We start from the raw sequence: 24,747 nt of genomic DNA on the forward strand, positions 1-24,747 counted from the left end.
CCCAGGGGGTATTCTTGGAGATTAAACCCTAGGCGTAGGGAAGAACCAGAGGTCAATCCAGCACAATAGAGCTGCAACACCACCTCAAGTTAGCTAAGTTCTGACTGGACTAAGGTAACCTGCTCTATTCTAGTTGGCTATTTGAGAATAGGTTGTTCCCAGCCAAGAAAAAGCTAAAGGAATTCATCACCACCAAACCAGTATTATAAGAAATGTTAAAGGGATTTCTTTAAGAAAAAGGAAAAAAAAGACACATTAAAAATATGAATAATAAAATGGCAATAACTACATATATATCAACAATTACTTTAAATCTAAACGGATTAAATGCTCCAATCAAAAGACACCGGGTAGCTGAATGGATAAGAAAATAAAACTCTTATATATGCTGCCTAGAAGAGACTCACTTCAGATCGAAAGACATGCAGAGACTGAAAGTAAAGGGATGGAAAGAGATATTTAATGAAAATGGAAACGGAAAAAAAAAAATCTGGAATAGCAATACTTATACCAGACAAAGTATACTTAAAACAAAGGCTATAACAAGAGATGAAGAAGGACCCAGCAATTCCACTTTTGGGTATTTAACTGAAGAAACCCAAAACAGTACTTCAAAGGAACATGTGCATCCATATATTCATTGCAGATTTAACAATTTGGCGCATGCCTCAAGGGAAGGTTGTCAACTGATGGGGTCACTTCTCTGTGCTTCTGTTTTCTCACAAAACTTGGCTCCTGAGCCCTGACTACTTTGGTAGCCCTGATCTCCAGTTATTGCCAAGATGGACACTGGGTGTTCATTAATAGGTAAATGGATAAAGAAGAGGTGGTACATATATACAGTGCAATAGCATTCAGCCATAATGAAGAATGAAACCTTGCCGTCTGCAACTACATCAATGGAACTACAGGGTATTATGCTAAGTGAAATAAGTCAGACAGAGAAATATAAATACCATATGATTTCACTTATATGTGGAATCTATAAAACAAAATAAACAGACAAAACAGAAACACACTCATAGATATAGAGAACATTTTGATGGTTGCCAGATGGGAAGGGGTTTGGGGAATGCGTAAAAAATGGGAGGGATTAAGAAGCACAAATTTGTAGTTACAAAATACCAGGGGTGTCAAAAACATGTATACACATGACTTGCATTCCTCTTTTGATATCGGTATATATTGAGTTCTACAATTTTAATACATTTTTTTCCTTTCTTAAAATGTGTATACATTTGTTTTGACACCCTCTGTAGTAAAATGGGGATGTAAAGTACAGCATAGGGAATATAGTCAATAATATTGTAATAACTATGTATGGTATCAGATGGGTACTAGATTTATCAGGGTTATCACTTCATGAGTTATATAAATGTCTAAGCACTATGTTGTACACCTGGAACTAATATAATAATGTATATCAACTGTAATTGAAAAAAAAATTTAAAAAGAAGAGAATCAGTTGAATCCTCTCTATAGAAAACATCACCAAGAATTCTATAATTTTTCACTTAATGTCCACATATTTAAAGAAACAGTGCCAAAGTGGGGTGGGCAGGACAGACAATAGGAACAGAACCACAGGTGACCCAGATATGGAGTTATCATTCAATGACTGTAAAACAGTCATAATTAATTATGATTAATTATTTAGTACTATGAGCATTTAATAATATGTTCTAGAAATAGATGATAAGATGGAGAATTTCACCAAAGAACTTGAATATATTAAAAAGAAATGAATATAGAAAAGGATGTGAAATTTTGGAATGGCAGAGTAAGGACCTCTGGAAAATCTGTTTCTCTATAAAAGCAATGAGAACAGTGGCGGGGAGGGGGAAATCAACACTTTCGGAACTCTAGAAATTAACTAAAGCGTGCTTATTCAAAAAATTAACAATATAAGAGTGTTTATTCAAGAAAAATTACTAAATCCTGCTAAGAATGGTGAGCTTTTAACTTGCCCTAATCCCATCTTCATGTCTTCTTCTCCAAAATAGACTTGAAAACCAAGAGCTTTACAACCAGGGTATCTGTGAAAAACAGTAGCCTGCAGCCACTGTAAGGGGAAGAATAGGCATAGAGCTCTTCAAAATCCTATCCCCAGACAACTGTCAGTATTTGACCTTTTCAGTTAACTGCGTTAGGTGGTATTAACAATTGAAGCTGACAAAAGGCTGACCAAAGTTTCTTAAAGAAAAAAGTTAGGGAATTGGATGTCTGTGGCAGGCTTTGCAAAGTTCAAAATATTCTTGGCAATCTGGAAAACCACACACATGTGCAGAGGTATGCACATAGCCAGGAGAGAAGTGAGAATGTCCCAATCTATCACTTCCGGCTGACTTTGAGGCTCTGCAAACGCATGAAGTGAAGGCTCAGGCAGAGTTGTGAATTGCCTGCTGGAACATGGAAAACATTCCCTAACACAAACACAGAGCACCTCTGCGAACACTGGAAGAAAATCTCTGTTGAATCATTAGTTGATGATTAAGCTAACAGAGCATATTCTTCAGTGGTCACACCCAACAAAGAATTCAGACTCTACATAATTAGTCCAGGAAAGTCACTAAACAAACAAACAGCAACAATAACAACATAAACAAACAACATCAACAAAGAAAACCCCTGAGGTAGAGCGGGAGCTGCCATATTATATTATTTAAAATGTTTAGTTTTCAACAAAAATTATGAAACATACAAAGAAACAGGAAACTATGGATCAAACACAAGATAAAAAGCAGTCAATAGGAACTATTTCTAAGGAAGCCCAGACACTGAAATTATAGACAAAGAGTTTAAGTCAACATTTGTTGAAAGAATTAAAAGAAACCATATCTGGAACATTAAAGGAAAGTATGAGAATGATGTATCACAAAATAGAGCATATTATTAAAAAGATAAATTATTTTAAAAAAACTAGAAATTATGGATTTAAAAAGTACAAAACTGAAATGAAAATTCACAAGAGAGCTTCACTGGCAGATTGGAAATGGCAGACAAAAGAATCAGTAAACTTGAAGGCAGGTCAACTGAGATTATCCAACCTAAGGAACAAAGAAAAAAGAATGAAGGAAAAATGAACAAAGACTCAGAGGCCAGTGGGATAGCATTTAGTGTACTAACATATGCATAATGGGAGGCCCAAAAGATAAGAGAGAGAGAAATGGGCAAAAAGAACATTTGAAAATAATAATGGCCATTCCAAACATGATTTAAAAAAAAGTTAATCTATATACCCAAGGAGGTCAAACAACTACAAGTAGTACAAATTCAAGGAAATTCACACCTAGAAAAATCATAGCTAACTGTTGAGAAAGATAAAGAGAATTCTGAAAACTATAGAAAAGTGACTCATCAGGTACAAGGGAGTCTGAATAAGATTAACAGCTGATTCCTAATCAGAAACCGCAGAGGCCTGAAAGTAGTAAGATGATATAATTCAAAAGTGCTGAAAGAAAACTAAGAATTTATATCAAGAAAAACCATCCTTCAAAAACAAAGGAGAATTTAAGACATTCCCAGATGATGTAGTAAATTTATCACTACCTACTAAAGGGAGTCCTTCAAGCTGAAATGGAACAACATTAGACAGAAATAAAGATCACCAGTAAAGCCAACTATATTGGGTAAATATAAAGTGTATAAGTGTATTTTTTGTTTCTTTCTCTTTTCTGACATCTGATTTAAAAGACAACTGCATAAAGCAATAATTTAAAAATTGTGTCTATGAGCTTATAATATAAAAATATCATGTGGATGATAATACAGTATAAAGGAGGGAGGAGGACATGAAGCCAGGTTCCATATAACATAAAATTAAGTCATTGTAATATGAACTAGATTGTTGTAAATTAAGATATTAATTTTAATCTCCAGAACAACTACTAAGAAAATAACTTTTAAAATGTATAGTAGGAAAACTCCAAAAACATGGCGATTAAAATGGTATATTGGAAAATACCTATTGAACACAAAAGAAGGAAGTAATGGAGGAATAAAGAAAAAAAAGACATAATACATACAGAAAACAAATAGAAAAATGGCAGTCATAAATTCTACCTTATTAGTAATTATATTCAATGTAAATGGACTAAACACTCTAATCAAAAAGTAGATTGGTAGAATGGATTTTCTAAAAAAATGATCCAATTATATGATAAGAGGCACACTCTAGATTCAAAGACAAATATGTTGAAAGTAAAAGGTTGGGAAGAAATATAGCATTTACACAGTACCCAAAAGAAAACTGGAGTGGAAATATAGCATTCACACAGTACCCAAAATAAAACTGGTGTGGTATATACCCAGACTAAATAGACATTAAACAGTGAGATACCACTACACACCTACTAGGATGTCTATAATCAAAAACAGAAAATAAGTTTTTGCAAGTATAGGGAGAAATTGGAACTCTCATACACAGTTTATGGGGATGCAAAATGGTGTAGCTACTTTGGAAAACAGCCTGGCTATTTCTCAAATGGTTAAATATAGAGTTACCATATGATCTAACAATTCCACTCCTGGGTATATACCCAAAATGAATCAAAACATATGTCTATACAAAAACTTGTACACAAATAGCATAGCATCATTATTCATGATAGCCATAAAGTAGGAACAACCAAAATGTTCATCAACTGATGAATGGATAAACAAAATGTTGTATATCAACACATTGGAACATAATCACAATAAAATTAAATGAAGTACAGATTCATGCTACAATATGGATGAACTCTGAAAACATAAGTGAAAAGAAGTAAAAGAAGCCAATCACAAAAGACTACATGTTATATGATTCTATTTATTTTGAAGATCTAGAATAGGCAAATTCATAGAGACAAAATAGAGTAATAGTTATCTAGAGATGGGGTGGGAGTGGGAGGACAAGAGTTGGGGGAGGGAATAAGAGTGACTGCTAATGGGTACAGGGTTTATTTTTGAGGTGATAAAAATGTTCTGGAATTAAATGATGATGGCTGCACAAATTTGTGAATATACTAAAAACCACTAAATTGTACACTTTAAAAGAGTGAATTGTATAGTATACGTATAAAAAGCTAGTATTTACAGAAACAAATGGAAATTCTAGAATTGAAAAGTAGAATTACAGAAATTAAAAAAAACAAATCAATAAGTTTAATAGTATACTGGACACAATTAAAAAGAAGATTTTCAAACTGAAAAAGTAGGTCAATAGAAAATATCCAAACTGGACAATGGAGAGCAAAAGAAAGGAAATATTTGTAAAACAGCATAGAGGATACATAATAAATACAAGGTGAGAACTTTTAATGTATGTGTAATTAGAATCTCAGGAAGAGAAGAGATTGGCCAGAAGCAATATTTGACAAGATAGAGGTCAAAGATTTTTGAAAAGTGATGAAAGACTTCAACCTGACAATTAAGGAAGTTTAATGAACCTCAAACAAAATAACTACAAAGAAGACTACACATATACATATCATTCTAAATCTCTAGAGACCAAACATACAGAGAAAATATTAAAAGCATCCAGAGAATAAAAGTATACTTTCAAAGTATAACTGACAACTGACTCAAAAGAAATGATGGAAGCCAGAAGACAATTGAATGACACCTTTAAATGTCTGATTTTAAAAACTGATGATGAAGTTAGAATTCTACTCTCAGCAAAAATATCCTTTAAATGTAAAAGACAGTAAAGACATTCCCATAACAAAAACAGAAAATTCATTATCAGCAAACTTGCACCAAAAAAAAACCAAAAAAAAAAACCCAAACAAATGAAAAAAACACTAACATCAAAACAAAACAAAACACTAGACGCGGAAGAAAATACTTCTGGCAGAAGAAAAACATTTCCTACAAATGAAAATAATTCAAAAGAGAAACATTAAATTGAAGAAAGGAATGAAGACTAATGGAATGGGGGAAATACATGAAGAAATATAAAATAATACCAACCCATTCATATCTTTTGGGGTATAAAAATATACAGAAATAAAATGCAAGACAAATAGTATAGTAACCATTCAAAGAATAATACTAGTAAAATAATGTAAAAAATAAACAAGCTAATAGAAGAGAAATTAGAATAATAAAGTAAATATAAATCCAAATATATCAGTAACAACATTAAATATTAATGATCCAACTACTCCAATTAAAAGATAAGACTGTGGGGCTGGATAAAGTATAAAACTCAACGATTGTCACACATAAGAGCCACATTAAAAACAAAGTACACAGAAAGTTTGAAAGTTAAATAATGAAGAAAGAAACATAAACACTAATAAACAGAGCTGGTGAAGCAAATTATCAGGCAAAGCAGACTTTAAAATAAGAATCATTACTAGAGATAAAGGGGGACATTTTATACTAAGAAAATGGTTTAGTCACCAGGAAGGTATAATGATTATAAATTTGTATATGCCTAATAACATAGGTCCAAATTAATATATACAAGCAAGAACTGATGGAACCAAAAGCAGAAACAAACAAATTCACAACCATAATGGGAAACTAATATACATCTCAACTGAACAGATTTAAAAAAATCAGTAAAAATATAGAAAATAGGAAGATGATTACAAGCTTGATTCAATAAACATATATAGACCACTATACCCAACAACAACAAAATATACATTATTTTCTAATTCACATAGAATAGTTACCTAAATTGATTAAGCATCTCAACAAACGGCAACGATTGAAATCATTAAGGGTATGAACAGATGAGTTTTCCATATTTGTTTCAGCTGCTAGAAAGTGTGGAGTCAAGTGTGCATGTCTCCTCCCCTGCCTGCCACTACATTTTCTATGCTAGGCCTCGATCCTGGCTCTAGTTTAGAGCACCATTTATTTACTTATTTTTACTTTTGTCATTCTTTTTTTAAAAAAAATCTACTTCTAATTAAATTATCTTTGTATGCATATTTTCCGTCATAAGCCCATTTAAATATTCTTTGCAGCAAGATACATAAACAACGTAGTAAATGGAAAGAACAATTTTAAAGGCACATGTTGAATGATCTATCCCTGTGGGTAGCATCACGCGTGTGGTACGTTCTAGACACAAGACATAAATTTACACATTTCAAAATGCAGAACTACCTCTAGAATGCTGTTTTAGGTTACCTTTGGAAACAGCACCACGTGGCGTAACTCACCTACCCCAGTAGTGTGGTCTCCCTTTGGTCCTGTGTATGAGGTGGGAGTTTCTCCCCTCCTCCTGTGCCAGCTGCTCCGGTTTCTTCTCTCCTGAGTAAATGCGCATTCATCTTGTTCAAAAGTACACTCTCCAGGAGTAGGTGGGAGTTTCTCTGCAAGGAAATAGCAGGTGTTGTGAGACACTGCCAACGAATATGTATTCTGTGGCTCGTTGACAGCCCACTCTGCACGTGTGAGTGTTGTCTGGCCATGTGCCATGCGTATAGAGACGCAGACCACAAATGCCAAGCTCTTTGCCTCCAGCTAGGGTCTGGACTTCCACATGGATCCTGCATCCAAAATCTACATCCGAAAGCATTGGGATACTTTAAGAAAGAAACCTTCTCTGACTTGTGAATTTACTTGCGTGAATGAGCTCACAAAGCTCTGAAAATTGGTGGTATACTGCCTTTATGGAAATATGGAAAATAATAAAATGCGTAATGCAGGAGCTTTCTTCAGAAATTCAGGATGAATGAAGGGAGTCCTCAGAACAAGTCCTTTGCATAAGGGGAAGAATGAAAGAGAACTAAATGGGCCTCTGGAGGCATAGCTTAATTTGTATGGAGCAGATTACTCAATTATTCTGTGCATTGGCATTTTTATCTGTAATGTGGGGGTATTAATGGCATCCACCTCATGGGGTTGTGAGGATTTAATGAGATGATGTGTGTAAAGTATTTAGAACATGAAGTTCTCAATAAATATCAGCTAAATAAATATTAAAACTTGGTGTTTTGCTAACTGGGGCCACATATTCCATTTTCAGAAACAAATTTTATGTCTTTGGATGCAATCTTCAATAACTTTAATAATTATTATTATTAGAAAGGTGCCACCTCCCAACTTACTGGGCAGTTTTCCTTTGGCTGAAATTGGTGGTACCTTCTATCCAGATTCTTAGCACATTTCTCTAGTAAAGTAGGCTCTATTTTATTTTTCTGGCATGATGATTATGTCCCTTCATTTTATTTTACATACAGTACAAGCTAATGAAGTTTCTTTCCCTTTTCTACACCTTCTGTGTAGAGATTTTTATCTTGTTCTTTGTTTTGTCATTGCAGTACCTTGCAAATGAAGGGACTATAAACAAGTTGTCTTTGAATTAAACATGGAAATTATTCTCCAGTGTCAGATCACTACCATAATTTTCCTGTTTTTTTGTTTTTTTTTTAAAGAAATAGACATCACATGATTTAAAATACAGTGGTAATTAGAAGATACAGACCAACAATCTGGGTTGAGGCATTCACCATCTTCTCATTATGTATAATGTCTGACACATAGCCACCATCTTTATTTTGTCACTATCATCAATGCTTGGTCCATTGTTCCATTGTCATTTAACTTACTTAGAAAATATTTATTTTATTATCATTTAAAAAGTATGTTTAGTCAAGTATCTACATAATAACAATTTCATAAATATTGCTTAAAAATCTGTATTTGTGTAATACAACAATAAAAATAGCAATAGTAAATATAATAGGCGGTATTTGTTTTTAAAGTACTGTTTTGTGCCAGGTCATTTATATATATTATCCCCAATATTCAGGTAGGTGTTACTACCTCTCTTACAGATGAGGAAACAGGGATTAAGTTTTATGTACAAAGTCACACATTGCATTTAAGTCTTCATTTCAAAATTCCAAAGCCTACTACACAGCTCTGTAGAAAGGCACGCCTGGCAAGAAAAGAAACGGGTAAACTAGCACAAATTAAATGTATGTAGTATGTTCTTAAAGAAACAGGAAATGTCATTTATAGGACAAGGAGACAAAGAGAGGTGAAATGATGGCCATCTTACCTGGAAACCAGCAGCTTCCCAATTCTATTGTAATGTCATCCAGGGCTACAAGGCCACAGTCCCAAAAACTTTTGCACAGGCTCATGAAAACCACCTACAATTCAGAAAAATAAAACCACAAGTTCTGTTAACTGAAAAATGGGAAGCTCTTACAACCTGGGATTTACTTGGCACTACAGGTATGCATAAAGAAATGACAGACACCACTGCCATATGAACAATAGATCACAGTGGCATGACGAATGGTTAACCATTTATATATGACCTTGGAGTTACTCCTTTTATTTTTGTAAAGCAGAGTCAAGCTCAGAATGGCTTATTGTGCACACTAAGGCTTAAATTAGTTTGCGTTCTTTAAAGAATTGAGAGAGGAAAGCAAGAGGTGAACTGGATGGCAAAGAAAAAATCCATCAGGGTTTAAGTATTTTCCCCAGATAATCCAAAAAGAGCATACAGAGTTGATGGTATTCTAAGCACTTAACAAACATTTTCAGTACAAACACTACTGATTTTTTGGAAATGACTTCTGGCACTGTGCTTTACTCATATTGGGAACAAAGTCCCATCTGGGGACTTACATTCCATTTCCAAAACAAAAAAAATCTATTAATATATCCCTAGGATGGTATGGCTAATAAAAGCCCTAAACACAATTATTTTATCAGACCAAACATTTACTGTTTTATGTGAAGGAAAAACTAATCCATACCATAAGTTATTAAATTCATTGCACAAGAGAGAGAGTGAAAAGTCTTGGATTTCTTTCCACTAGGCCAATTTTTGAGTCTACTTTTCATAAATAGGATGAGCAGAGAGCACTTTTCAAAACACTTATATTAGATCTTCACTGTACTTTGAGTTTACAATGCTGCTTTCCATGTATAACCTAATGCTTAATTAGCACAAGGTCCTTCAGTCTATGTTCAATCTCTCAAATACAAATCATAATTCAAAGACAAAGGGTGATGTAACAGAAACTAAAACACAAATTATAAATAATGAAAACATTTTATTTTTTAGGTTCTAATATTCAGTATGCTATATCTTCAATTTATCTATGTTATTAGTAGGAACCCTTTGTTCTTTCATGATCAGAGCCATCAGAATATAGATACTATCTAAAAAGAAAATTTTAAATCATGTGACAGTTTACCAGTATGCACAATATAAAATGTCGTAAGCCGAGATCTGTGAAAGTTTACTTGAACTGTATTCCTATTACTTTAAATTATAAAAAAGATAAATTAGAAGATATAACAATATATAACTATATAAATTAAAATAAAATAAAAATTTTTAACCTCTGTTAATTTTCTCATCTTTAGAGATTCTAGGAATTATCTGAACATGTAAAATATTTTACTTGCAGAATTTATGCCTGGGAAATTATTCCTCATTTGCAAAGCAAAGGTCTGTGGCATCAGCCATGAATGCAGTTACATTTTATCAGCAATTTCTATTGTTATATGGGAAGGAATAGCAATCGTCTCATAATTTATTGAATTAATTGTGCTGCAGAGAGAAAAGTCTTGGCTTTCTATCATTTTGGCAGCTTTAAAGTCTATTTTTCACAATAACAGTGAAAAGTACTTTTTCAAAATGAATCTGTGGTAGTAAAATGATTCACCATGTAAATTATGACCTGAATAAGACTCAGACATTTGGCGTGTAAATGTATTCTAAAGAGAAGAAATATTTACATGCTTCCATACATTTACTACAACATTATACTAAACAGCATAAAACTAAACAAATGAAACAACCCCAAATTCCAATAATAGAGGAAATAAATAAACTGTGGTACCACAATATAAGAAATAAGCAATCATTAACTTGTAAATATTACTTAGTAGTGCAGAAATACATTCCTCTCATAACGTTAACTGAAAAAAGCTGATTATAATAACAAAATAAGATAAAATTATATCTAACTCATCTAAAAATACATAGAAACAAACCCCTGAAAATTTACCAAATTTATAACAATTATGTTAGGCTCATGAAATCAGGGATATTAAACAGAATTTCCCCTTATTTTACAGACATTCTATAATTTTGTTATATTTATTTATTTTTTTTAAAAAACAAAACAGGAATCATGATATCTATGGTTAATATATATAATACTGATTGTGTGTTTCCTAGACTGGCATTGTTTATTATGATAGCTACTAGGACATGTGGCTATTTAAGTTAAAATTAAGAATTCATTTCTTTAGTCACGCTAGTCATATTTCAAGTGCTCAATAACCATGTAGAGCTAGTGGCCAACTGAACTGGACACAACAGATGTATCACATTTCCTCACTGCATAATGTTCCATTGGCTAGAACTTCCTGAGTTTTTTGTACATTCCAAACAATCTGTGAACTGCCACAGCGGGTAAAGTGAAAATGCTAAAAATGTTCTGGATAACTATGGGCCATTAGGTTGTTCTAGTGGAGAACTCTTCCCACACGTAGAATACTAGCCAGACCACATGATGTTCTCTCTGATAAAAGGTCCACAAAGTCAGTCAGCTATGGGCTATATTTGAATTACGGCCTCAAACCTCAAATCTGTTTGGCAGTTGTCTATAAGCATTCCAACACAAAAGAAACATGACAAGATCTGCTATTTGGTCTAACACATTGGATTTTCCACCCTGCAATTAATGCTGACAATGTCAGCTTCTATTCTTATGCCACCATCTTACATTGTGAGGGCTACTTGAGGTGGAGAGGTTATTTTAGGGTAGCTGGTGACAGGGCAAGCGGAGCTGATGATGGGGCCTGGTTGACACAAGTCAAAGAGAAAGGCAAACATCTTGGTCTGCTCTGAAGAACTCTGTCCCTGGGTCCAGTTAAGAATGTGATAAGCTGGAATTGGCCATAGTCTAAATTCCTGAGGGATTATCCTCTTGTTTATTTATAGATCTTTTTTTAAAAAAGAATGTTTATTTCATTTTAGGCAGTACGTATCTCAAAGCAAGTGGGATATCTCCAAACCGGGGGGAAAAAAATCTTAGGCAACTTGAATGTATAATACCTATTTGATAGGGAAGAAGAAGAGGACAAAGTAAAATGATATCCCCTAGGCAGGTATTCCTGATTTTATGCAAATCTCTGAAAGTTAGGGACAAATTAGATGTGCGTAAATCAATTTGTTTCTGTGTACTAAAGGTTCCAGTTTTTAGGTACTGGTGATACTTTAACATTTTTGTTTTGATAGAGAGTATTCCTTGTTGAGGAAACTTACCTAGATTAACTCTGGAAATACAGATAAGTAGTGAATGAAGAGCTGTATAAATAAATAATTTGCAAACAAATAATTTTAAATCTAGTCAAGGAAGGATCAATAATAGTACTTAACTTTTTATCATTCTAAAAGTAGAAATTGTACGTGCTAATTTATCTATAGCGAGGTGTTCCAATCTCAGCATTAGTGACATTTCGGGCCTGATAATTCTTTGTTGTGGGGGCGCCCCTATGCATTGTAGAATGTTAAGCAGCAACCCTGGTGTCTGCCTACTAGATACCAGTATCACCCCCCACGTCATAACAATCAAAAACGTCTCCTTCAGACATTGCCAAAAATCCTGGGGTTGGTGTGTATAGCAAAATCTCCTCTGGTTGAGAACTACTGGTCAAGGGTGGTAGAAAACTGCTGTTCGGATGATGAAACCCTACTTCCTAAATTCCTATTCTGTGGCGTCTCTATGCTGGACACTCTCAGATTTGTTCCCTCAGTTTTGGAGTCACCGTCAATTTCAACCTATTTATTCTTCCTGGTCAGAACAGGATGATTGCTTTGTTTTAAAAGTGGACTGACTGAGGTAGTTTTCTCTTCCTCTGCACATCACTGGGTGGTGGTTCTAAGAAACAACAAAATATCCTAAAGCCCTAGAAACAACAGGCAAAGGAAGAAAAAGACACGGGGGATGCACTACCACTCAAACTGAGTAATCATCCCAGAGATTATTAGGTTTTACTGCTCCAATTTCCTACTTCAGAAAACTGCATAGTTGCAGGGCAAAAGAATCTCTTCTTTGTTTATATCCTTCTCCGTTTCAGAAAAAAAAAAAAAAAGATTTACTCCCTCAAAATAACATACTGTCAAGCAGGAGATCCTAAAACGTAACTGAGCAAACTTTCCTCAGAGTATACAATTTTAACTCTCTCCCAAAGTTTTTGTGGTGGCAGGGAGGGAAAGCAGTGGGGTTGTGAGAGGGCCTGCATAGAAACCCACACAGTGTTAGTCTGAGGGGCTATCCTGCTAGACCGCCCCTAGACCTGTAAAAGTCCATACAAGTTCCCAGGTAAAGCACCTAGGGAAGAAAAAGTAGAGAAACAGATATGTCAGGAACTTATTTCCCCAAACCAAGTCAGGTTGGATTTTTTTTTTTTAAATTAGGATTACTGATTTTAACTTTATGAAGTCTCATGGTTTAAGGGCTTCCCAACACAATGAATAGGATTTTGCTGAAGGAGGGAGGAAATCAAGCTTTGTAGGGAGCTGTGGAATATACAACCACAAACCTTTGTTGTACAGCTAAAAAGGATTGTCTGTATTCAAGAACTAAACACCAGCTATGTGAACTGGTTTTTCACTGTCTTTTTCCTTTCAGTGTCTTTTAAGTAGTTTCCACCGCCTGCTGGATATACATAGTTAGTTGGCCAGATTGTTGGGTTAGTCCACCACCTACTTTACTAACTACATAGCCCCAGTAGGCCTATAATTAGTATGTGAGTGACAGTTTGCAGAAATGGCCTTCTAACTTCCCACAGGAACATTTCAATTCCATGCCAACAATACCATAAAGTACCCATGCTCACAAAACAAACCTAGCTAGGCTCTTCTAAGCGGTGGACCTCAGCAATTTACCAGAGGATTGATTCTGGATAAAATTTAACTTTTCTTCTGATGAGGTTAAAATCCTTTGACATCACTCGTGCATATAAATTTGGATGTGGCAACTACAGAGTAGTTGGAATAATTAGTCACAAAATTACTATAATCCAGTTAGTGACAATCCAGAGCTTTTCATTAACGGGTATTGACACCATTGCAGGATATACTATATAATGCAATTGCATTCATTTAACTGATTGACACATTAAGTTGTAATAGAATTTTTAAAATACAAAGACACAAAGTACAACAAAACAAAAATTCTAATATTAAGACACTTGGCTAAAAGGATAACATTTTCACAGATCCCTAAAAGATAGGCTGAGGGGAGCTTTATCTAGAAAAATGAGTATGAGACTTTAGCATTTTTAGACAGCCATGTTTTAGGAAATAGTTGCTAAATTGTAACAGCATGCCTCCTGCAGATACTATATTAAGTCTTCCGATCCCACAAAAGGCAGAATGACGTGTTTTTAAATGTCTTTAACTGACCAACACTTTTTTCGTTCTTAAAAGCCCCATCTGTTTTGTTTTTTTCTTTTTTTAAAGTCTCATCTGCTTTAATTCAGCTTTTGGCTTTGGCAAGCAACAAAGATTGACCTGCTTCCAGCTTCTCTCAGCGTGAGTCTTTCTGCTCATGGGAGCCTTCCATTCTGGGGTAGAACAAACGCAGTGGTAGGTAGACTTGCAGATCTACAGTCCAACTTTTTCTTTGCTATTTTGTTGGCTAATATCCAGATTAATAGCTGGTTACTATCCAGATCTCTCAACTCATTGATTTCAGAAATCTCCATTATTTTCAGATCTTTTGGTCACTGTAAAGGAGGGGAAGATTCCAGAAGAGACCTCAGAATCAGGATCCTTCAGGAAGATTCCAGAAGAGACCTCAGAATCCTTTTTTAGAATGAGGAAAAGGCCCAGAGACCCTGTGATATAAGCCCAAGGCCACACCCAGCTGTACACCCAGCCGTGAACATCACACTCCAAATTTCTGACAGAGATTCTATCATTCTATCAACTTGCTCATTTTCTCCTTTTGGTTTAGGTGGTTTAAAATATAATTCTGAAAGGCTTGAAACGTCCCCAATTAATAGCAGTGGACCAAACATGTCTTTGACTTGTGTTTACAGCCAGCTTCCTATCATTTTACCTTATGTCTGTTTATGAAGAGTTTTTGGTCACCTGATACCAGTACCTGAATCTTACATAGATCCTCGCTGAATTTCAGGAATGGCAAATGCTGAAATCTTTTCTCTCAGTCAGTAACCTCTTCCCTCCATAGCAGGTGGGCACTCACCTCAGTGATGTCCTACTTTCCATTAGCTGAGGACCCTACCTCCTGTTCCATACTGAAAATTTAGGCTCATAGGAAAGAATTCCCTCAAATCTCCACATCCACACCTACAACCTTATCTACATTTGCACCCATTTTCACTCTCTTTCCTTGTTTTTTGGGAGCAAGGTCTGTCCGACTGCTGAGATTATGCTCTTCTCATTGTGGGGCACAGATAATTTAATCCCGCACAATTAATACTGAGGATCCAAATGGAAAATAAACGTGAAAAGCCTCTGAAAAAATGAACATTAGAAAAAGGTAAGATGGTATCATTTTCAGCGTTTAGAGTCTATTTCCAAACCTAATAATGAAGATGCTATTATATATAATTATTCCATAAACCTTTCATTATCACTGAAGGAAATTACACTTGACTGTCTCCCTGATTTTTACGTACTCTCTTCAGGGGGCAGGTGTCTTGAAAAAAAACAATGTTGCGTGGACATACAATACGGTTTATCTCTGGTCTACCTCCCTTAGGGAAGATCCCTGGTCAAATACTTTCCTGACTAACATAATGTAATGCAAGGACCAGTTTGATTGTCAAGTCCAAGGATGGACATCATAATACAGCACTATTGTTATGGGTCACTTGGATGGAGATATAAAAATGTCAATCCTCACAGAAGACATGCAGAATGCAATCAATAAACAGCAAAAAAGGAAAAACCTTGATCTTTGTCTTGACCCTCAAGGGCTGACCCCAGCTCCGGATGAATTTCTCCTGGGTCAGGAGAAGACAGCAGATACTTTAGTAGTGCCCTGCTAATACCCAAGCAGGAATACTCACTTTGCTCTACACTTGTCTGAGACATAGAGACAGTTGTTGGCTTTATTTTCGTTGATTCCAAAAGTAAAGTGTAGATCCTTGACTTGAAGACCTATGGTTAAAGCTTATATAACATTTTAGCTATTGTCCCAACTGACATAATCATCCCCTACTGATAGATAACTCGGCAGTTTCTAATTTCTCAATGTTACAAATATTGTTGTGATGAATATTGGTAGTTAAATCTTTGTGCATAACCATGATTGTTTCCTTATGATAAACCCCTAAAAGTACAATTGTTATGTCAAAAGGTATACGTTTTGGGGACTTTTTTTTGATACATATAATTGAAATGTCATCTAGAAAAATTACATCAATTTACCCTCACACTAAAGATTATGAGAATCCTTATTTCCTTGCATCCTCACCTCTCTGGGGTAATGTTTTATATCGATATAAAAATATTATATATATATAAGTGTTCATATATATAACTCATATGTACATATACATATTTTCTATATATATATAAAATGTGAAATAATATGTTATGTATTATATATTATACATTACATATGTATTTTTTGGTCCAAAGTGAAAGATTTATTTTTTAATTAGTAAACAGAACAATATAAACAGTATATATTATGAGTATAGCTATCAATACAAACATCACACTCTAGATTATTATATTTTAAAAAGATCTTTATCCATTTGATAAATAAAAAACTTAATGCATTATTAATTTTTAAGTTTTTGATTATGAATGGGTTTGGATACATTTGTACATTTATTTTCCAGTAGTATTTATTTTTTATATATGTGAAAGTGGTTTATATATATAGCATATATTGTATATATATTATATATATTATAAATATTATATTAAATATACCCATTGTCTGCTTTCCTATTGGTTAGTTCACCTTTTGCTTATTGACTTATTAGAGTAAATTTATATAATAACTGTATTAAGTTTGTCATATATGTTGCAACCTTTCTTTCCTGTCTTCACATTTGCCTTTTTTCAGGTATGTCTATTAGGCAATCATTACTTGGAGGATGAATCTAAGGGAGAACCAAATGTCTTGGTTTGAAGACTGAGATGAAATAGGCAAGCAACAAATAGTAATGCATCCTTGAGCATTGTATAGATACACATGTAACCTGACACTGGACAGAAAATAGAAGCTCGTGGCCCATCAGTGGTATGGTGGGTGATGTCACAGGGAGTTGGCTTGTGGACTGTCTGGAGAGAGACTACTAGGGGTAGATACTGGAAAAAAAACAGCAGAAAATGGCCACAGAAAGTCATACAAGAGGAGAAAAAGATGGGAATATCTATGAAAAAGGAAATAAGGTATTATTTCCTGGGTGAAAGTGGAGAGTATTAACGTGTGAATTGTCAATTTCCAAGTAAGTGAATTAAGCTTATTGTACCAAGTCTTTGAGCTCAGAAGTAGCTACCTGGTCTATGAGCTCAGAAAACAAGAAGATCCCTAGAGAAACTCAATGTGAGTATCAAAAAATAATGGTGCCCCATCCAATAAAACTTAGGAAAAGAATCCCTAACAATGTAGCTATTTTAAGGCTGTGAAATACTCACACAATTGGGAATTTGGAAGGGTGGTGGGAAGTCGTGTTTTCAGGTTCATAAGCAATCCTTGGAATAAATGTTTGTTTAATTACATTTATTAATAAAACTATGGGGAAAGAATGCCTATTCTTTCTTTTTCAGCTATCTCAATGGTGCTGGGAGGACAAATGTGGTAATCAGCAATATTCCATGAAATTAATTCCTCTGGAAAGTCATGAAGGAATGCACTGACATAAACACTACACCTGTGTAAACTGAATGTTAGCAACTACCAGTGGTGCTAACCAGTCTTTCCAGTCATTTCCCCATAAGCTGACATGAAATGCAGAAGCCCTCAACAAATACCTGGAAGGAAATAAAAAGAACAAAAACCAGAGTATCTCAACCTTGTCTTACTCATATTTAAAGCAATTTAGAAATCCGGGACTGACAACCAATACTTAGTGTAACTTGAAAAACTCAAGAATAGGCTCCTTTTCCGTACTGAGTCCCTCTATTTAATTTTACATCAAAATCTATTCCACTTAACAGTATAATTTTCCATGCTCTGTGTACGGAACCACTCTAATTTGTTCTATAATGTATTGATTATCTTGTCAGTAATTAATGATCTTGCTATTTCTGCTTTGTACTCAGCTGCCTTGCTTTAATTATGCTGGGGCATTAGCATCCTGTAGCAGCTCTTCCCGAGTGTTCCCAGACATCATGAAATGTGACAGGAAGATGATCTCTCATGTATCTTGCCTATACATTGGTTTTCTGGTTCTTCAATCCTTTCATAGCCAGGTATCTTGTTATTAAATAGTCACCTATTCATAACTCTCTCTAGAAATTTCCTAGACTTGCTCTTCTATTTGATGAACTTCTAAGCACTGCCTTTAAAAATTTCAGAACCCTAGATATTTTACATCTAGTTTCATTTTCACTATTAAAGGACAAAGTTAAAAGGAAGATTTTAAAAGCGAAATCCAAATCACAGATTTAAATTTCATTGATATGTTTTTTTCCTAAAAGGAGATAATTGTAAGAGGAAATAAAGAAATAGAGAAAGCTATCCACAAGGACGGAGCTGCATAATACCAACAGACAGTTCCTGACATTAAGACCCCTAAAAATAAAATAGAAGGTAGAAGAGGCTTAGCGGTCATCTTAAAACAGATCCTTATTTCATAGAGAGGTTACATGACAATCTGATCTATATAGTTAATGTCAGATTCAAGACATAAAGCCAAGTCTTCCTATTCCAGACACAAATCTCATTCTAACATGTAAAATACAAGTTAATGACTTACAAAAGATTTGAGGAGGAAGGGGTGCTTGAGATGGACTTTGAGAGAAGGATAGCATTTTCTCAGACATGATGATTCCCGCAGCAAGACCAATGAGATAAATAAACCCTTTGACGAAGCACTCGGGGAGAAAGGCAGAGGTCAGAAAGTGAGGATTTTTGGAATGAGAAACTTCACTGGAGAATAGACAATAAATGAAACGTTTTTCCAGAAGTTTGAAGACTACAGGAATGGGATAGGGGGGCAGCTCAAATGAGTACAAAGGTGAAAGGAAGGTTTGTTCATTTGTGTGACCAACATATTGTGGCAGTGTGGAAAGGACTAATGGAGACTGAAGATTTATGAGAGAGGGAATAATTTAAGAAATAAGGTCCCAGAGAAGGAAGGAGGGTGAAATCAAATGCATCTCATTGGATGGATGGGTTGATTTTGACTAAGCGCAAGAACAATACTACATCCTTTGTGAGATTCATCGAGCGACAGAGACAGGTGACGATTCAGAAAGGAACAGAATTGAAGGGGCTTGTGTTGAATGCCTTCATCTTTTTGGGAGATGAACCCATGAGGTCATATCCTAGGAATGAGGCAGGGAGAATCAAGTTGGAAACTTGTGAGTGAAATGGATCTGAACATCTGAGTGGGGTATGAGATGGGAAGTCAACTAGAGACGAGATGAATAAAAAGGCTCTCCCTGCAACATGGAGGGCACAGAGGAGATTAGTTTTATTTTCTTCAGTTGTGCTGAGAAACCCAGGTAAAAGAAGACGGAATGAGTTGCTGAGGATTCCCAGGAGTTAAGAGGACCAAGGTGGAAGAAGCCAGAAGAACCTGGGGGAGGAGAGAGTGTGATGCAGAGTGAGCACATCCTTGTCGAAAAGCTGAATGGAGGCTGGGAAAGGCTGTGTCGGGTGACAGGGAAATGATGAGGAAAATTGAGAGGGCTGGTGAAATCTCACATGGGTCTTTGGGTATAGGAAACTGCCATGATGCAAGCATGGGAAGTTTTTTCAAAGGGAAGAATCACAGTTTTTGGTTTTAATAAGTGTTATCATAAAAAGCCCTAAACCAGACTTGGTGTCCTTATATCCACACCAGCTGGGTATTCTTGCTTTGAAGGGTTCACACTGAAATTTCATGCAGAAGAAATTGCTCAGGTGCTGGGCCATAAGAGATTATAGTTTATATACCCCAAAGGCAGAAACACATAATCTTCTTTTGATCGATTTTTGTTATTCTTCCTTGCCATCAACACACGTTTATTGACAGTTCAGTTCTCTTTCTTAACTACTGAGTAACCACTCTGTTCCAGAAATTGTGTTCACATTAGAAATAAAAAAATAAATAAAATAAAACATGGATCTCTGTTCTCCAGAAGCTTACAGTCTGGTTAATGAAGATAGGCAGGCAAGTAGACAACTTCAATATGATGCATGAACTATGATGCTATGATAGTAGATTAATGCTAAGAGGGGCCACATAAGACAAGGTTTCTGTGTCAAGTTCTCTGAGGGAGTTGCCACCTTAAATAAAATTCTTTAATACAGAGCTTATCAGAGTTTCTAATATGTTATCATGCATTGTGAATCTTCATATGTGTATATGGAAGAATAAACACCTAGTATGCAAAATTTCCCCAGTTCATTTGACCACAGAACCCCTTTTCAATGGAACAACTCAAGAAATTTGTACCCCATGAGATATACCTTGAAAAATGCTGACCAAAGTTTCTTGCTGGGTGAAAAAAAAAAATGTATTTGAATTTTTTCAGATTGGCCAGATGGGGGTTTTCTGCAAATCCATAAATGACTTTTGAAGTTTATTTGCTTTTTTAATCCTCTAACAGAATAAAGATGTAGACTTAGAAGAATTTACCGTGAAGATATTAATGACTGCTGAGCTGATCATTAAGCGAGACTGGATGAAACAGAATGCCTGGTCATTCTCTCATTTATGGGCCATTTAACCTTTTTTTTCCAAAAGAAATATTTAATGAACACAATATTGAGTTCCTCTCAGTGCTTCTAATTAATAGACCACGTAAAGATTTTTGTTAAAGAGAAAACTAGCTTCAGGCCAGGAGATATTTCAGGACCTAGTATACATGCTGCAGTGACCAAGCATAATGTTAAAATAAGGATTTAAATACATGAAGGCTAGCGTTCTATCGTTATGACATTTCTGACGACTCACTAATTTCTCCTGACATTTGGCTTTTAGTGAAAAGCATTTTGGAGTGAATTGTTGCCTCTCCTTACTATCCTCTCTAGTGTACTAAAGTCTCAAGGTAACTCTTGATTACCTGCTCTCTATTTCGTAACATCCTGGGGAAAAACAGATCAGTAAAACCATTTCATGATTCCTGCCCTTTCGTAATGTTTCTAAAACCTTAAACATTTATTTTCAGATGTTCATGATGTATAAAAGCAGCCATTTCATTAAGAAAGTCTAGTAGTATTAAAACAAAGGTTTAACTCTAACCTGATTTTCAGTTTACAGAATACTTCACAGCAAAAATCAAGGTGTAGAAATATCAATGTACTAAAGAGATGTTACCTTGAAACCTTATGAGCACTCTTCTCTCTCTCTCTCTCTCTCTCTCTCTCTCTCTCTCTCTCTCTCTCCACCTACATTTCATAAATGCTAACTATGTGACGGGTGAAAATAATGTTCATGAAAGCATGTTATACCAACAAATAATGCAAATGTAAGGGATTATTGCAGTTACTATCTTGAACACACACCATAGTCAAACACATCTTCAAACATTTCCACCAGTGAAAATTAGTACCAGGTGTGGTCAAAATTCAACTACATGGCTTTTGAGTAAGGGAATGGGTGTGAAAATGCTGCCATTTGCTTTCTTTGAGTTGGGCTCTGACTAATTACACTTGACTGGCTTTAGGACTGGCGTGGTGAGGACATGAAACAAAGGCAGGGAAGGTTCTCCCCCACAGTAGGAATAGCTCTGCACCTATGTGCTCACTTCTAGTACAACACGACCTTGGGTTAGTCTTACTGTGCATTCTAGGATGCCAGGGGCACTAAAAGCAGATACTTTATCTCCTTTTGTGTTATAAGAATTACATGTTATAAGAATTAAATAACAGAAGGTGTCTATGCCCCAAGGCCCATTGGGGAGCCTCACTTTCTCCAGCCGTATAGGAAGCCTTCCCCAAGAATAAAAACTTTGAGCACCAAAGGATACCTGTACCAAAAGGCAGGCTTCCAAATTGGATAGACCACGGTCCAAATCCTAGCTCTGCCACTTATCAGCCCTAGAAAGTCCGCTCATTCTTTCTTTTATTTGTTCATTTTCATTGTTCTTTCATTATTCTTCTATTTATTCACTGACCACATATGTCTACACCAAATTTATTGAACAAAATGTTACTGATGATCTACTTTGTACCAGGCACAGTGTTAGGTGCTGTAGATACAGAAATAAACAAGACTGACGAGGTCCCTGTTCTCATGAAGTTTATATTTTTATGGGAGAAGAGAGATGGACAATGAACAACTTGGGCATCAGCATTTTAAAAGCTTCCCAGGTGGTTTTAATGAGACAACAACCACTGCTCAAAAGTCAGAACCGGACAGTCATCCCACAGGCAATTACTGAGCATCAACTGTGTGCCAAGTACCTTCTAGGTTTTGGGTTACAGATGAGAAAAGTAAGAAAGAAAGAAGTTAAAAAACTGACTAAGAGAATATTATTCAGCCATAAAAAAAGAATGAAATGTTGCCATTTGTAACAATTGTGCTAAGGGCATTATACTAAGTGAAGTAAGTCAGACAGAGAAAGACAAGTACTGTATGATCTCATTTATATTTGAAATCTAAAACAAAACAAAACAAAAACCCAAGAGAACAGGTTGGTGGTTGCCAGAGGTAGGGGTGGGAGGTGGGGGAAATGGGTCAATGGGATCAAAAGGTACAAACTTCCAATTATAAAATAAATAAATCCTGGGGATGTAATGTACAACATGGTGACTGTAGTTAATAATATTGTATTGCATATTTGTGAGTTGCTAAGAGAGTAGATTTTACAAGTCGTCATCACAAGAAAAAATATTTTGTTACTATGTATGGTGATGGATGTTAACTAGACTTATTGTGGTGATCATTTCACAATATATACAAATATCAAATCGTTATGTTATATACCTGAAACTAACAAAATGTTAGTTATATCACATTTTATATTATATTATGTATTATATTGTAATTGTATTGTATCAAATATTATATAATGTATTAATAATACATTATAATTACTATATTATGTTAAATATAATAATATAGAATGCATTAATATAATATTTTTATATTAGTTATATGAAGGTCAATTATACATCAATTAGAAAAACTAAGATGGCAAAGCCAGTAAATGGTAGAATTAGGATTTCAAACCAGAGACTCCTGTGTCTATGCTCCTATTCACTGTGTTATACTGTCTCTGAGAGGACGAAGGGGAGACCTAGGAGGCCCAGGGAACCCTAACCTATTCTGGGGAGTGGGGCCAGAGGAGGATTCTCTGTAGAAGTGAAATTTAAACCCTGATTGAATTAAGAGGAGTCCAGGCAGAAGAAACAGTGTGCAGTGACCCAAGGTAAGAGACAGCAGTGTGCTCCAGGAACTGATTGTGCAGTGAAATTAGAATGGAGAGAGCAGGAGGGGAAGCTGGGGAGGGGACTGATGCCAGAGTATGCAGAGCCCTTTCCCTACGAGTAACCGGAAACTTAAGGGTTTCTGCAGGGGGGCGGGCTTCCTCATGAGAACTCTGCTGCCCAGGGAGCACAAACTGGAGGGGGGCAAGAGTGGATTGCAAGTGCCCTTGGTAACTTCAATTTCAGAATCAACTTATAGAGCAATGGTTCTCATCCAAGGATGGTATGGCATCTCTGGTCATTGAGAAATGTGTGCAAATAATTTGGGTTTTTGCAGTAACTGTAGATGTTAAAAAACCCAATAATGTGAGGTATGGCCCCCACAAAGGTAGAACTGTCCTCTTTCCAAATGCCAAGGGGCCTCACACTGGGAAATCCAGCGATCGGCAAAGCCAGATGGCTTCACTGGAGGAGTGTAAATGTTATAAGCCATGACAATATAAAAGCAATTGTACAGCTGAGAGACTTTGAAAAGTGGAGCAAGCCAACCAGGTGAAGGAAAATGTTGGGGTTAAAAATGTACTCATCTTACATAGTGGGATGTTAAGAGACAGGATCTAAAGTTTATGGGTCCAAAAATAGACAGTTAAGTGGATTAAAGTTACAAAAGGAACTGACAGAAAAGTGAAAAATAAAATATAACTAGAAATCGTGAGGATGAGAGAGAAAAGGAGAAGAAATGGTATAAATAAGCTAAATTCCTTATCTTTCATAGCAGAGAGTCAGCAAATACTGTTAAGGTTAATCAATCAAGAAATGGAGGTGGAAACACAGTATTTAGAATTATAGAGGAAACCATTAGAAAGTCAGGGAGAAAAGCATCACAAAAAGAAGTGGAATTGGAGTTTGAGTTCAGGGATAGGGAGTGGTAAGGGAAACTCTGACTTTTCATTTTATCCCTTCTCTGAAATACTGTTTGTATGTATGTTAATTCTACCTGTATAGGTTACATAAGTCAGTAAATTTTAGTTTCCTGCCTTACTTAATGCATGCCTCTATGGTGGATGTCAAATGGTCTCTCACTCTCTGAGGAGCTGGTTTCCTTTAGCAGGGACCTGCCAAAACTATGGCCCACCTTCAGACATGTGCCCAGAGTTTTGTAGTGTTGAACTGCACTACCTCTTCATAGGCACTGGGGCCAAATCCATAACTACCGTGTTTTCCCGAAAATGAGACCCAGCCGGACCATCAG

The 24,747-nt window shown here is 35.5% G+C and overlaps 1 protein-coding gene across 1 annotated transcript in view; it reads right to left on the reverse strand.

The window, feature by feature from the left end:
- The window catches only part of MAMDC2 (MAM domain containing 2), a 132,583-nt gene that overhangs the window by 14,318 nt on the left and 93,518 nt on the right, over window positions 1–24,747 (reverse strand). The window contains exons 10-11 of the mRNA XM_019730591.3: window positions 9,008–9,101; window positions 7,161–7,313 (exon numbers count right to left, since the gene is read on the reverse strand). Of these exons, the coding sequence (XP_019586150.3) occupies window positions 7,161–7,313; window positions 9,008–9,101 (247 nt within the window). The remainder of the gene's footprint in view (window positions 1–7,160; window positions 7,314–9,007; window positions 9,102–24,747) is intronic.

Source organism: Rhinolophus sinicus, chromosome 16 (assembly GCF_057876585.1).
Source record: "Rhinolophus sinicus isolate RSI-liver-muscle chromosome 16, RSI-T2T, whole genome shotgun sequence".
In the NCBI taxonomy this organism is placed as follows: domain Eukaryota; kingdom Metazoa; phylum Chordata; class Mammalia; order Chiroptera; family Rhinolophidae; genus Rhinolophus; species Rhinolophus sinicus.